The sequence below is a fragment of the Cuculus canorus genome, chromosome 1, assembly GCF_017976375.1.
Source record: "Cuculus canorus isolate bCucCan1 chromosome 1, bCucCan1.pri, whole genome shotgun sequence".
In the NCBI taxonomy this organism is placed as follows: Eukaryota; Metazoa; Chordata; class Aves; order Cuculiformes; family Cuculidae; genus Cuculus; species Cuculus canorus.
In genome coordinates this window covers 72333988-72348679 of record NC_071401.1, presented here as the reverse complement: position 1 = coordinate 72348679, position 14692 = coordinate 72333988, and the positions used below count along the sequence as shown (strand labels likewise).

The window sequence follows — 14692 nt, the reverse complement described above, 5'->3', positions numbered from 1 at the left end:
AAAAGATTTTGGCAAGGTTCATGCCGAAAGATTTTAAAGTGACTAGCTTGTCTTCAGGTAAGAGGAAGATCTCTTGTGGATTAGTAGCTGATTAGGAGACAGAAAATATTTGAGAATTGTTTGTGAGCTTTGGGATGGAACAAAGGGACTGCTGATCCCGTGAACATATGTGCAGTGTATTTATAAAAGATAGAATCAGAGAAAACAGTGAACAGTGAGATCATAGAATCATAGAATCACTAGGTTGGAAGGGACCCACTGGGTCATCAAGTCCAACCGTAATGATGCATTTCGCACAAATATGGTTAGGATAGTCAAATTAATTTGACTGCTGATAATTAAAAGATTTGAGTTTTGGGCATACAAGGAGAGGCTGAGAGAGCTGGGACAGTTCAGCGCGGAGAGGAGGAAGCTCAAGGGGACCAATCTGTATAAATGTGTATTAATACCTGATGGACGCAGTAAAGAAGATAGAGTCAGGGTCTGCTAAGTGGTGCCTGTAACTGGACAAGAGGCAATGGGCACAACCCAAAAAGCAGGAAATTTCATTTAAGCATAAGAAAACACTTTTTTTACATTGAGAGTGGTTAAACACTGGTGCAGGCTGCCTAGAGAGGTTGTGGGGTCCCCATTCTTGGAGATACTCAAAATCTGTCTGAACATGGTGCCAGGCAAACAGATGTGGCAGAGGATAGGACTGGATGGTCTCCAGAGGTACCTTGTGGAATCTTAACTGCTGTGAAGAAAGGGGAATAAACACACAATATTGAATGACTGGGTTATGAAGGAATGGATAAATACAGAGTGCCATTAAATGCAAATACTGCATACAAGGAAAACCAGCCACACCTATATACTTACAGGAATAGGATCAAAATTAACTACTGCCCCTCAAAAGGAAAAAAAAAAAAAGTGATTTACTGTTGAAATCTGGCTGCAGAAAGTCTTCAATATTTAATGCCAGTAATAAGGGCAAATTAAATCTTATTACTTAGCAGGAAAGAAGATGAAAACAGGACAAGAAGCATCACTATTCCTTTGTAGAAAGCATTGGTTCATCCTGTTGTGAATACTTAGGAGGAGTCTGGTAGAACTGGAAAAAAACAAGGCGGATAGTGAGGAGGATGGGATGGCTCTGTCCAAGGTAGAGCTACTAAACAAAGGTTCTTCCACTCGCAAAAAGATGGCTGGGGTGTGAGATCATGCAATTATGAATGGTATAGAGAAAGTGAATGACAGGTGGTAATTCTGTGTCTTATTGTACACAAAGTAGAGAACATCCAACAAAATAATAACAATAGGAAAACCTACTGAAGTACAACCTTTTTAATGTAATTAAGTGTGTTATTAAATCACAGAGCCTGTTGTCGCAGAACCCTTTGAGGGCCAAGTGCCTGAAAGAATTTAAAGTGCGACTGGATGAAGTAGTGGAGGATAGGTTCATTGAAAGGCTGTGTTAAAATTTATTCAAGAAATCTCTGAAACTTCTTGCTCCTGGGAGGGTCTATTGGAAAATACTACTCCTAGACTTAATGATGTCACTTTTCCTTAAACACCTGGTACAGATTGTTGTTGGAAACAGAACACTTGTATCTCTGGTTTGATAAACAGGGTCATTCTTAAATTCTCATTGGAACAGCTCAGTAGCTGAAACCTAGGGTGAGAATGATGATTGCTTTTCTCTTTGCAAACCAATGTCCTATTCCTTACTCAGTTTTGCTCCTGTATGATGAACTGGATGACAAAGAAAGTGTGGTATTGCTAGAAATAAAGAAGCTTTGTATAACTTTCTCAACGTTTTTGTGGTTGGAGTTGAAGATCTTAAAGGTCTTTTCCAGCCTAGTGGTTCTATGAGTCTATGATTCATACCAGGTCACCAGCTTTACTGAATAACAAAGTCATGACATAGAAGTTTCGTGAGTGAGATCCAAGACTTATATTCCTTTTTCCCAAGCAAGGTTTTTTGTTCTAATTGAAAACAGTATAGATTCTTTTAAAAAACACTCATTGTAATGAGTTCAAATTTGTCATCATCAGAGCATTTTGGGGACAGTCATTCCTCTCTCTTAGGCATATGCTATGTGTTGTGCAGTGCCATGCACACTTACAAAATCATAATCCTTGTAATAACATCTGATAAGACTTTGTTTTTTCTCTTGAGGCTTTGAGTGCCCTTGCAAGCCCTGTCTTCAGGCTGGTGCTCCAATGAAATCAGTTCCCTTTCAATCATAATGAGGGTTATGCTGGTTTGAGGAGGCACCTTAATTCAAATTTCCAGTTGGAATCTTTTTTAAATTCTGCTGCACAAAGACACCTAACCATTACCCTCTGCAACTCCTTAATCAAATGGTATACTTTTATACAGCATTTATTACCATACCACCAAGCTTCTCCTGGTAATGAACATATGCATTAGAGTTCATGGGCACCATTTTTAAACTTGATTACTTGAAGTGATCAGAAGGGTGTGGGGAGGGCCGTAAGGCAGGCTGTGAACCCTGGAAAGTTGTTCATTGTTTCAGGGATTAACTGATAGGTAATTATGGCTAAATAAAATAAGGCATGAATGTTTATCTCAGGTAGACAGGTTGTGCAGGCAGTGGTGAATAAGGGGGCCACGCTTGCAGGCTGAGGTGTAGGCGGGGGACTGGGAGGCAGCATGCTGTGCCGCCAGGCAACTCATCCCTGCCTCCCCTCCTAGGATTTACTGGAGCAGGGTTTATCACAGGCTACAGGGTGCCTTGATGCAAAAGGTGGCTCTAGGCCAGGTCTTTCTCTAGGTCAGGTCTTTCTCTGGACTTGGGTGGTTTACATCTTCTCAGCGTTCATCTCAAAAAGGTTTTATTTGTGTTTTCGTTTTGTGTTACCTTGCTGAAATTTTGGTAATTCTCCCCCTGCTAACTTTGATAAGCAAAGGCTTTTCAAATTTGTGGGTTTATTCTCTCCAGGCAATCCTAACCTCAGTAGGCTGTATCATTGTTCATAGGCTATTTTATATTTCTTTATAATGCCCTGCGGTACTTTCCCTTGAAACGTCAAGATTGCAAATTTCTATTTTCGTAAAACAACAACTGGAAAAATTCTTGCTTTTTTGTCAGGATCAATTCTGTACATAAATGATGAGCATGTATAGCAATTATTCTTCTGTAGATAATTTCATGTTCAAAGAAATTAAAAATGTTGTTTAAAGAGTACGTGTAGATGTAGGACCCCTTAACTAGCAAGACCATAAATGTTTCCCAGCTGTGCTGGGTTTCTATGATATGTGTTCTTGCCATCCTTATTCAGGCTAAGCAATCCTCTGTGATAATTCTATTGAAATCCCTGAAATAACTTTCAGAGTTAGGATCTAAAGTGATTAAGATGACAGAGCCTGACCTTTAGGGTGACATCCAAAGCCTATTGCTGCTGATAAAAATTTTTCTGTGTACTTTTGCGGAGGCTTTAGATGAATGTACTTTGGCTTGTGGAGTTTGTGTAGATGGATGTTGAAGAGGAGTGTAATTCTTTTTAACTAAAAGTTGTATTTAAATCTATTTTCCATATTTTTTTTTTATTTCAACAGGAGTTTCAGTATTTTACTAAGAATTCTTCCTGCCATTAGAATAACATCTTATTTCATACAGGTGCACCCTTTCAGACTTGAATTTATTTTTATATTATTAGTTTTATTTTCAGGATTGATTGAAGTCAGCTTTGTTATTGAATAAGTCTCACCTGAATTTTTCACTATTCTGTGAGGACAAAGTAGAAGAAAAACATCAGACAGGGCACTGAGCAGCTTGCATGAACAGTCCTTGAGGCAACTATATCTATTTTGAGTTCCCAATAGACACTTTAAATTCTCATGAAAAGCAAGATTATTACAGTTTTGCGTACTTTGACAATCTAAGCTCTCAAGACACCAAATCCCTTTTTCTCAAAGCTCTTATTTGGATTCTCTCACTGCATAAAAACATTGTCTGTCTTCCCTTTCTTATCCTCCCCTTCAAACCACTTGAATCCAAAGTAGGCAGATCTTACACTACAGATGCCGTAGAGCTTAAAATGGATAAATTCTGGCATGGATAAATTCTGGCATGTTGAATGTATGAAAACAATGAATCATTGGCAAAAGTCCAGCCAGAGGATTCTCCAGTGTATAAGAAAGTTTTTAAAAGAATCACTACAGATATGCTACTGAGGATCTAAACTGACTGATGGTGGTAAGAAGTTGACCCTTGTGTAGCAAACTGGCCCCTTATTTAGTTTGGAGCACTGTACTCCTATTGAGTATGCTTGAAGGTTGTGCTCTTCAGTGACCTCTCTTCATCAAGAAGATACAAATTACTTTTTAATTTTTCCAACCTAAAGCTGATCGTATTAGCTTGGTGATTTAAAATTATTTTGTGTATTTTGGATAATTAATGCAGCACTTAAAAGGAGATTGTTCTTTTTCATGCCTACCTCTCACTTTGCTTAGAGGATCCCAGAAGTATGTACTAGGAGAGGAGCAGTAGAACAGTGCTGTGTCCCTTTTCTCTCCCACCCCTCCTCAGCAAAGGGATGCTGATCTGCTTAAGCTAACTCAGAAATGTAGATTATTCTCTCAGTCTTAATGTATCTTTCTGATATTTGTGTCTTTGATTTTTTAATAAAGATTTTGGTAATTTGTTCAGTGACTTTATTCTTTCTTACAGGATTTTCTTTGAAATAAGTATTTCAAAAGCTTCCTCTGTTACTGCCGCAGCTTTCACTAAGGATATTTCAATTTTGTGATACTCCAGCCTCCAGAATCTGGTTTTCAATCTGGCTGTTGAAATAGACTGGAAACAGATATTTTAAGTGACTGCTTAGCAAAATAATTATTTTTCCCCGGTGGTCTGGAGTGAAAAATATGCAAATATGAATAAAATGAGCTCATTTGGAAGACACTAAGTTTTAATGAATAACCATTTATATAACAGCAAAATAAAGCAAATTAAATTTTGTTGTGAACACAAGCTCTTTTAAAAGAACAAATTAAGTGAACATACTGAGAGTTAAATCAAGACACTGGAGGCTTTAATAAGCCTGTTCTCTGCATGAGGAGTGCTGAATGAATCAAATAAGACCTTCACAGTATTGGCACCAAAGTATTTTTGTTTCTAGCCTAACTCTGTCTGGCATAATAACATACTGAGTTTGAAATCTTACTCTAGTACATCACTTGAGGTGAAACAGTGAGGAAAATTGATCCCTTGCCTATAACCGCTGTGCAGATTTCTCCAGAAATGGCAGTTTCACTGGAGGGTTTGTTTGTTGATGCTGCTTCTATATCTGGAAATTAGCATCACACTGAATGTTTCTGCTCTGTACAAGTCTGGATGGTTTTAAAGGGAGGAAAAAACAACATGAAAAAAATACTGCAGATGTCTGTGTGCCTTTTTTTTTTTTTTTCCCCTTTCTCCCTAGGTCAGTCTGAGCAATATAATTCCAGAGTTAATGAAATTCATAGAGAACAGTGTAGAATAGACTTTAGGTTTTGTGTGAGAATTATTTTCTATCCAGTGTCTGTAATGATAAATGTCTTTATTTTGGCTACAGTTATGTAAATATTGAGTCTTCTTGTATATCATGAAAACAAAGATGTGTTGCAAATCATTGTTTTTTACTGCAGAAGCACAGCAAAAACTCCATCCTCCAAAGAATGCATTAGCCTATCTCCTCAAAGTCATCAGGTTGTCCCAAAAATCTCTGTTCAGGGCTCTGAGCTAGTGCAACCGAGGGTTGACATGATCTATCTTAAAGGGCTTACTCCCACTTTTTGAACACATTATCTGTAAGATCAAATTAATCCAGGTTAACAGTACTATAAAGCATGTTCTAACATCTTGAAGTAAATATGAGCACATACTAGCTAATGTGAGGAGGAGGTTGAACCAGATGACCTCCTGAGATCCCTTCTAAGATCAACTTACTCTGTGATACTGTGATTCTTTCCTTATCTTTGATAGAGCTGACTCACTGTTAGTAAAAAAAAAAAAAAAAAAAAAGAGTGGAAGAAAAAATGGAAAACCTGAAGCAAATGACAGGGCAGAACACTTACAGATGGGCACAAGATAAAGCCTCCATAGGAATCAAGATAGAGGTTTATATGATTGGGAAAATGACAAGCCAACTTCATGAAATTAGAAAGAAATATCGGTATGTCCAGTTTAGATAATAAAAATATTTATTTTGATGTGTCATACTATGGAAAATATTTGTGGATGGATAAAGGGAATGTTATTTAAAAGAATTATATTGTACTACCAAGAACAATATTTTGCTTCATGCTTGTGTTTTTTTCCTTTGGTATAAGTTATTATAAAACAATTTTCAAACAAACGTCAGATAATTATTAACTGTCCACCTAAGCTGAATGGCACACAGGACATTATTGGATGTTCAGTTATGTTTTCTGTTAGCACTGGTAAAATTTTTCATGTGCATTTGGCCCAGGGTATCGGGACGTTCCTCCAACTGTGAAATTCTTCATTTTGGAAAAAGAGCAAGGAGGGGTCCGCTCTAACCTACAGTGAAGCTTTGGTAGCATCTCAGTTTAGCTGGTCCAGCCAGTAGATGGTTACATCTTGTATGAATAAATAAGATAAACAGGCAGAACTTGTGTGAATAGCAGCACATTTGTACAGCCCTCTTCAAAAACCTCTGCTGACTTTCACTTAAAATTTCGTACTGTATTTTCAATGTGCTTAGCTTCATAGTGGCATATTTATAGTCACTCTTTTTAAATTGATTGCATCACTAATTTTCCATTTGCTGTATTGTAACAGCTGGAAACAGTGAGAGTGAAGGCCAAGAAGCGGTGAGGAAAATACAAGAAGAAATTTTGACTGGAAAAGGTACTGTACTATATACTTTTTTTAAGGAACTCTTTGTTCCTTTCTTTTTGCTGACATCTTGTTTTATATGAAGGAAACTAATTCTTAAGGTAAATCTGACACAGGGGTAAAAGGAGTAGAATTTTTATTTTTAAATGTTTTCAGTTTCGTTTGATTTATTTATTATGTGTCATTGCAAAAAGGCTGCCTGCAAGTTACAGTCTGCCTGGGCATGTGCATGGGCACAATGATTTAGTAGCTGGGCAGAAAATCAGAATACTAGTAATTTCTGCTGAGGGAAGGATGACAGGAGATAAGAGTGGGTGTGCTCTTTTTCATTGCTGGTTTTGCCTCCTATAAATTTTAGATAGGGTAAGAGATTTCTAGAAGAACAAGGCTGCCCAGTTGGGTTATTTGACAGATTAAGAGCTTATAATCCTTCAGAAAATAAAACTGTTTTCTCAAAAATAGGTGGACCTTTCATATCAAAGCAAATTTCCTATGTTTTTTCAGTTCTTCCATTTTTTTCTTTTAATCTGGTGAGCAAACACATTGGGGGAGGCATAAGGACAGCATAGCTTGGTAACGTTAAAAAAAGTCATATTGCATTCTATCAGATGTACAATTATTAAATGCAATTAATGATGAAGGATAGTACATCTAATATTTCTACCACTTGGATTCAGTGGGTGTAGTTCCTAGTAGTGTATGATGATTCACTGCTGCCACTTTGATGTATAATTTCTTGGCAAAATAATAGGGCAGTGCTGCTACTCCACCCTATTTAGGATCTTCATGGCTTCTCCTGAGATCTGATTCTAGTTTTGTGCTTCTAATAATTACGGTTATGATGATCAAAATATGTTAATTATTTTGTTGAAAAAACCTTTCATTAAGATTTATCTTTTGACTTTAATAAATGTGCACCCATCATAGCTCCAGGATACATGTATGCTAGTTAAAAGCATCATAAATTAAGGCATAGTCAGAAGGATCGTGAAAGGAAAAAGGTAATTATTACATCGTTTAAATAATTTTGCTCGAAGTTTCTGTACAGAGACCAAAACCATTTGGAATGAATTACATCATGTGACTTGCGTGAATCTGAATAAACCAGGATCTGTCTTATTTTCTCACATCTGTGTGATCACAGGCTTTTCTAGCACCCCACACTTTCTTGATTTTTCTGAATGGAATAAACTCCAATCCTCAGTTATAAACTTTGTCAAGATACAGATGGTAGTTTGAAGAAGCTGAAATTGTATCTGAAGTTGACTGAAGTTGTTCCTTATTCTGATTATAATGACTGAGGCTTTAGTAATCTCAGGTTCTGGTAGATTTGGACTAAAACTGGAAGGGTATTGCCTTTTCAGAATTTCTCACTGATTGAGGGATATTTGTATTTGAAAGTACATTATCCTGTGCAAAGGCTTTGTGTGAGTCTGGGGCAACAGCCTGTGTTAGTGCTTATTGATGAATTTCCAGTCTGCATGGTAATGTGATGTGCATGCAGATACTGTGCCCAAGACTAGGCTGTGCAAACATATCACCTTTTCAAAAGCTACAGTTCCATATCTGTTTAGTCACTGCATAAAACCATGATCAGTTATCTTGAACTTTTTTCCCCCCTGCCTTTTATTTTTGAGCATATTTTTGTGACCCACATAAAAAAACCAAAACATGCTTATAGAAAATGTTCCCATCTGGAATATTGGATTCTTGAAGGAGATCTATTTGAAACAGTATTTCAGGGTAGTCAGCGTGATCAAAGATTGGGACAATATAGCTGTTCTTCTTTTACTGTAGACAAACTATATGAGTGAGTGCTATCAGTTTCCTATCTAGATCTCAGATCTCTAATAAAAAGGAAAATCTCCATGCTTATTAGCAGGTAAGATGGCAAAAGAGACTAAGAGTGCTTGTCCTCTCCTTTTTGCCTAGTTGAGCCATACATAACAAAAACAACCCCAGAGACAGCTCTAGGAAAAGACCAGGCTTGTTGGATGCATGTAATTACAGGGGGTTTAAGGCAATATGATCCTTCTGTGTCTTGGCCCCTTGTCTGTCTAGGGCTCTGTCTGCTGTCTAAGGGTAAGTAGTTTTGCTTGACATAATCTACACTTACTTCAGGGACAAGTGAGATTCAAAGCATGTATTTAAGTGATTCCTATGAAGCAGCTGATGACCAATAACATGTTAACAGTTTCAAAGGAGATAAAAGATAATAGTAAAAATGCTATAGGCAAAGGTGATGTTTTTTTTTTGCAGCAGCATGACAAGACATGAAGAAAGGACTGACAGAATTTCTGAATAAAGGGGGGCAGGAGGCCTGGTTTCCCATGCTGGAAGCATTCAAACCAGAGCCAGTGCCAAAGGATGGTAGAATGTTGCAGAGGAAAGCAGTTGCGACTTTTCCCCTACAAGGTGGATATACTGAAGGACATGGAAAAATCTAAGCAGTATATCATATCACCTCTTCCTACCACCCACACTGTCACATGTTACTCCACCAGAAACCTCCTTGGTTCCTCTCCCTGCTGATTTCTAGGTGTCCTCCTTGGTTTTGGGTTTCTGGGATGATTTACGTATTGCTAAGTATAAAGCCAAGGAAATGCGTAGGGAGCTGACTGGAAGAAAATAAGGTGCAGGTGCTCAGGGCATGATAAACCTGATTCACTTGACCATCAGAGCCTCATCCATGATAAAGCAATTGAAGCCCTCAGATATCCATAACAGACCAGAATAAGTGCTGCATTGTTAAAATTATCATATGGGCACTATTTCCAAAAGACCAAGGGCAACAGATTGCTGCTCTCTGAATCATAAGGCTGGGAGAAGCTGGAATGATGTGGGCATTTATCTTGCTTCCATTTGCTAAATTGGGAACTTGTGTTGTTAATAGTAGTAATTATATGGCTGGGAAAACTGTTGATGGCATGGGATTACCACAGAGATATTCTAATTGTGTAAGTCTCTGTAATTTACACATGGGGTGTGTCTGTGTTAGTGTGTGCATTAGTTAGATCAGGAGAGTGCTTTTCAGGCAATGCTCAACCGTTGCCTGCCTGCTGAGCACAGGTTCGCATCAGGAAGGGCACCGCAGGTCCTGACCTGGATTCTCTTTGGACAGAACTAACCTGAGAGGTGAGCTGCGGTAGAAACATAGCATCAGTGCACAGGAGCAGACTTACAGCTTATCTAAAACTGAGTCCCAGCAACCTGTACAAGTGCCTATATCAGGTCCCCAGCACAAAATGAGCTCTAGAAATGGCCGTCTGTTCATCCAAATCTCTTGTTAATGTAGCCTTAACCATAGTTACCAGTCCTGAACAAACTACATTGAATTATGGAATTGGGAAGTTTCTGTGATAAACTCAGCTCTCAATGACACTTGAAAAAATCTTTCCATGTACATAATAGAACATATCTCCTGACTCAGTTACCCACAGTTACCCTGTTTATATCTCTGCAAATGAAAGCTGTTTTTAGCTTGATGATTACAAACATACAAATGTTGGAAACTAATATATAAACATGAATGAGAGTTTCCTTCATAGCAAGTTTGTGAATGTCAATGGAATCAGCAATTAGCAAAAGTTTATGCATAAATATCACTTAACACGGTACCAAGGAAAGGCTTTCACAATTGTGGCATAGAAGCTGAAGTTGCAACTAGATTCAAAGGAGAAAAAAATTATAAGTTAGTGAGAAAACAGGGTGTAAAAGTCATATTAAGCACAGACCTCTTCAAAAGGAGAAGACTGTGTTTAATCTCACCCAACATTTTTGCGGCAATTCAAATAAAACCACAATTATAAAACTACACACTAAATCCACAGAATTCATGAGGCTTCCATTTGAAGCCAGATGAGAAAGGGAGAAGAGACTTTCTCCCTTGGAGTCAGAGGAACATAGAGGTTAACACAGTGGCAACCAAATCGTGTCATTTATAGTCTGACCCACATCAAGATTGTGTGGGCCAAGCAGTGGGAAGAATTATATAATCTTAAAAACACTGCAGCTCGTGTGCATTCAACAAGCTTGGCTTTTCCCCAGAGCTTTCTTTTGAGATGTTTGTGCTACATATGGCTCAGCCAGGGAATAAGGAGATAACAAGGTCTCTTGGTCCTTTTTGCAGTATAAGCTGCTAATGAGCAAAGAGATTTTCCTTGTTATTAGACATCTGAGATCGAAGAGTTCACTCAAAAGAAGAGGTAATCTAGCCAATAGGTGTCCAGCTTAATTGCAGAGTAATTCATGGGTGGTTACTCCACTGAGACTTGCTGTATGTCAGGCACCAATCTTAACAAAACAATCCACGTTTTTCTGCTCTGTACCAGACCTATTTGTTGTTGACTTTCCCTGCAAGCTAGAGGAAGGCAGCTGCTGAGAGTTCCCAAATTCCCAAACTTTTAGATTCGTTTTTTTTTTCTCAAGAGTCAATAGTAGTCATGCAGGCCAGAGTTGTGCAAGCCAGTTCAGCAAAGACCGATGCCTTCTTAAAATGTGCAAAAATGTAATCCTGGACTCTTTGTTTGACAGAGTATGTCAAAGATATCATTATGAAAGTGATTACCCAACTAGTCAAAAATAGTAGAAAATATTTGTGATTGAGATGTGTTTTCTAGAGGTGTGCATAAGCGTGTGCATAAGCTTTTGCAAGTTTGTACTTGCTGGTGTCAGATTTGCTTTTCATGGTGTAGATTCACGGTGTAAAAGCATTACATCCTGAGCTTGTGGCAAGACCTGATGTGGCTACTCTGTCCCTTCTACCACATCCTGTCATTGGCACATACATTCTCTACCACCGCTGTTGCTGAAAGACCGTTAGGATTGGTTTAAATAGTTGCCTAGCAATAATAGAGCAGTTTCTATCTATTTGCTTTCTTTTTTCATGCTGGTGCATTATCTTGAGTCCTTAGCTTTGGCAGGACAAGAACTGCACTCAGAGTTGTACAACTGAACACCAGGCTCGTGAAGACATCTTGAAAGAGAGTGTGGTGATATGAGCGAGGAGTAAAGAAGTCTTGATTTGAGAGAACACCACTTTGCAGAATCCTGCATGGAACTCTAGAGCTTTTCTGCTTTGTTTCTTGATGATGGGTATAAGAACCTTGCCTAAACACTAAGATTTCTTTTCTTTCCATAGCGTCATCTAAGGTTCTATCAAGTATATTGAAACCATATGAAAGTATTTGAATCTTGAACAGTATTGAATGTGTTAAGGACTAGATCCTCCACATGCTGAAGGGACAGAAGACCCCTTTCTAGAGTCCAATAAAAAAATGCAGGAACTGATACTGTTTTTCTGTGCTCATAGCATTTATGTCCCTTACGCAGAAATGCTGGTGACTTTTGCTTCGTATTAAGCAGGGAAGGCTTTAATCCACAGAAAGGTATCTCCAGAGCCCTCTGATAAAATAATTTAGCTGAATTGTTTGCAAATCTGTTGTCCTGCTTCTCTGTTTGTTTTGCGTAATACTTTGATGCAAAAACATGGTTAAATTCACTAAGCCTGTTTGCTCATGTCTTTTTTTTTTCTCCTTTTAACTTTCAGTGTGACAAGTTGCAAGTTTTTTCCCCTCGTGTTTACAGATATTTAAAACAATAGAGAATCCCATGGTTTTTGTCTTTCTTAAGACTCCTTAGATATTGTGTTGTCATGTTAACAGAGTAGCAATTCAGACATTAAGAGCAATACAAATAAGCTTCACAGAGCTAAAGATGAGCTGCAGATCTGGCTAGGGAGATCTAGATAGTGTATTCATAATGTATTCATAATGCAGGCACAAGCTCTGCCTGCTAGTTTCCTAAATTCCCATTTCCATTGGAAATGTGAAACGTATTTCATTAACAGGCCCTGCCACTAGGAAACATGATTTTCTCTTATTTAAATTATTTCTAATTGAAACTTAGAGACAAAAAAGGGCACAGGTGTAGCTCTAGGCAGAATAACAAAGTCCTTTCAGATGTCTTGAAACAATTTTCTGACTGTAAATCACCGAAGCTTTGTATGACTAATGGGATTGGAGCTCCGAGGTTAGGATTTTGCTGATTATGTTGACCTACTGAAGGCAAACTGGAGAAAGGGAATTTCAGAAAGCTCCCATTTCACCCTTTTACACGATTTGGATTCTCTTTTCTGTACCTGTAGAGCCATGATGTCAAGCAGTGGCCAGATAGAGGTGCTCCTGGGTTTGACACCTCCCTTAATATGCTATTATTTTTTCTGGCTCATGCAGTAGTGGCAGGCGGCTTGTGTGAGCTACTTCCAGACTTTGTCTGTTCTCAAGAAAATTGCCAGTGAATACTGAAAGGCAAAGCCAAGAAAAATGCAATTTGTTTTCTCTCTGGAATGCTTTCATATCTCTCTTCCAAGATATACTTCATATAATCCTAGCTTCTGTGGGTTACATGTAGGCTTTAGAAGTTAATTACCTTATAAGAGGTAGAATATTTTCTGTGTAGATGCTGTTGGCTTCTGTGCTAGGGATCCAGCTGCCGGGAGCATGGAGAACTATCAGCATGAAGTAAACATGGGAAACGCAGAGTCTGTATTTGAAGGACTTCAAATACATGTGCATAACCTTCCAGGCGTGATCTGCCCGTGAACCAACAGAATGTGGTCTACTTGAGTGTGCTGACAGTGCCAGTCTGTCCATGTCAGCTCCATCCTTGCAGCAGTACAGCAAGGCTCAAGAAGGAGCTTCTGCACCTCTGAAAGGCCGGCATTAGTGTGTCCATGCTTAGCTTGGATTCCGAGGGCCATTATTCAATGGCGAAGAATCAAAGCCTTGAATGTGTGAGTTCTTAAATGAGCTAGGAGCCAGGCTCTTCCTGGTGGCACCCAGTGGCAGGTCCAGAGGCAATAATGGGCACAAACTCAAATGCATGAAATCTCATTTAAAAGTAGAAAAACTATTTTTCTTTATTAGCAAATGGGTTATTGGATATTGGTGTAGGTTGACCAGAGAGTTTATAGAATCTTTATCCTGAGAGGTATGCAAAAGCCACCTGGACATGGTCCTGGTCAACTGGTTTCAGGTGGCCTCTCTTAAGAAGGGGCTGGGACTGGACAATCTCCAGAGCTGTGTTTCAGCCTCAGCCACCCTATAACTCTGTAAATCTATGTAATTTTAGCAGCAAAACCCGCATGAAACACTGTCTGCTTTGTTTGTCCAGCTCTCATTACAAATACTGTAACTTTCATCGATTCCTGGACTGCAGGGTCTTCAAGGAACTGTATCAGTGTTCGTACAGTGCCCATTATAAGACTCTTGGGCACAAAAAGCAGTAAGAACAGCAATAATTTGACCATAATATAGACTTATGAAATGAGTATTTGAGAAGAACTTTGGAGCAGTGTAAAAAAAACCCCATCTGTGACGGTAAAATACCCACACTTTTCATGGTCTGAATAGAAATTAGCATGAGCATATGCACTTTGAAACCTTTCTTGGCCTATTTAAAGGCTTGCAAGAAACATGGAAATGCCGCAGTGTTTTTCATAAACTTTTCTGATAAGTGGTGGGAAAATAAGTGGGAAAATCTTGCTTAAGAAGAAAAAGAATACTCCTAAGGAGACTGATAAACTCTTGAATTAAGGAAAACATCCAACATGAGAATCACTAGATGTCTAATAAACATATCTGGATTTTGATTTTTCCTCTTACATTGAGGTAATATTTCCAGATTTTGGATATGAACTGTTAACAGCACCTGATTAATTTCCTCAAGTTAATGGCCAGTCATCTTAACGTTATGTCTTCTCTTACCAAGATTACTGTTGGCTTCAGGCTGCTTGGAAGGAGTAGCTCTTTACAATTGATTTAACTTGAGAAGACAAAATA

At 38.4% G+C, this 14692-nt stretch overlaps 1 protein-coding gene across 2 annotated transcripts in view; it reads left to right on the top strand.

The window, feature by feature from the left end:
- Positions 1-14692, top strand: part of DHRSX (dehydrogenase/reductase X-linked) — a 170524-nt gene that overhangs the window by 45926 nt on the left and 109906 nt on the right. For both annotated transcript variants that reach the window (XM_054056352.1, XM_054056353.1), the window contains exon 3: positions 6795-6863. In XM_054056352.1, the coding sequence (XP_053912327.1) occupies positions 6795-6863 (69 nt within the window). The remainder of the gene's footprint in view (positions 1-6794; positions 6864-14692) is intronic.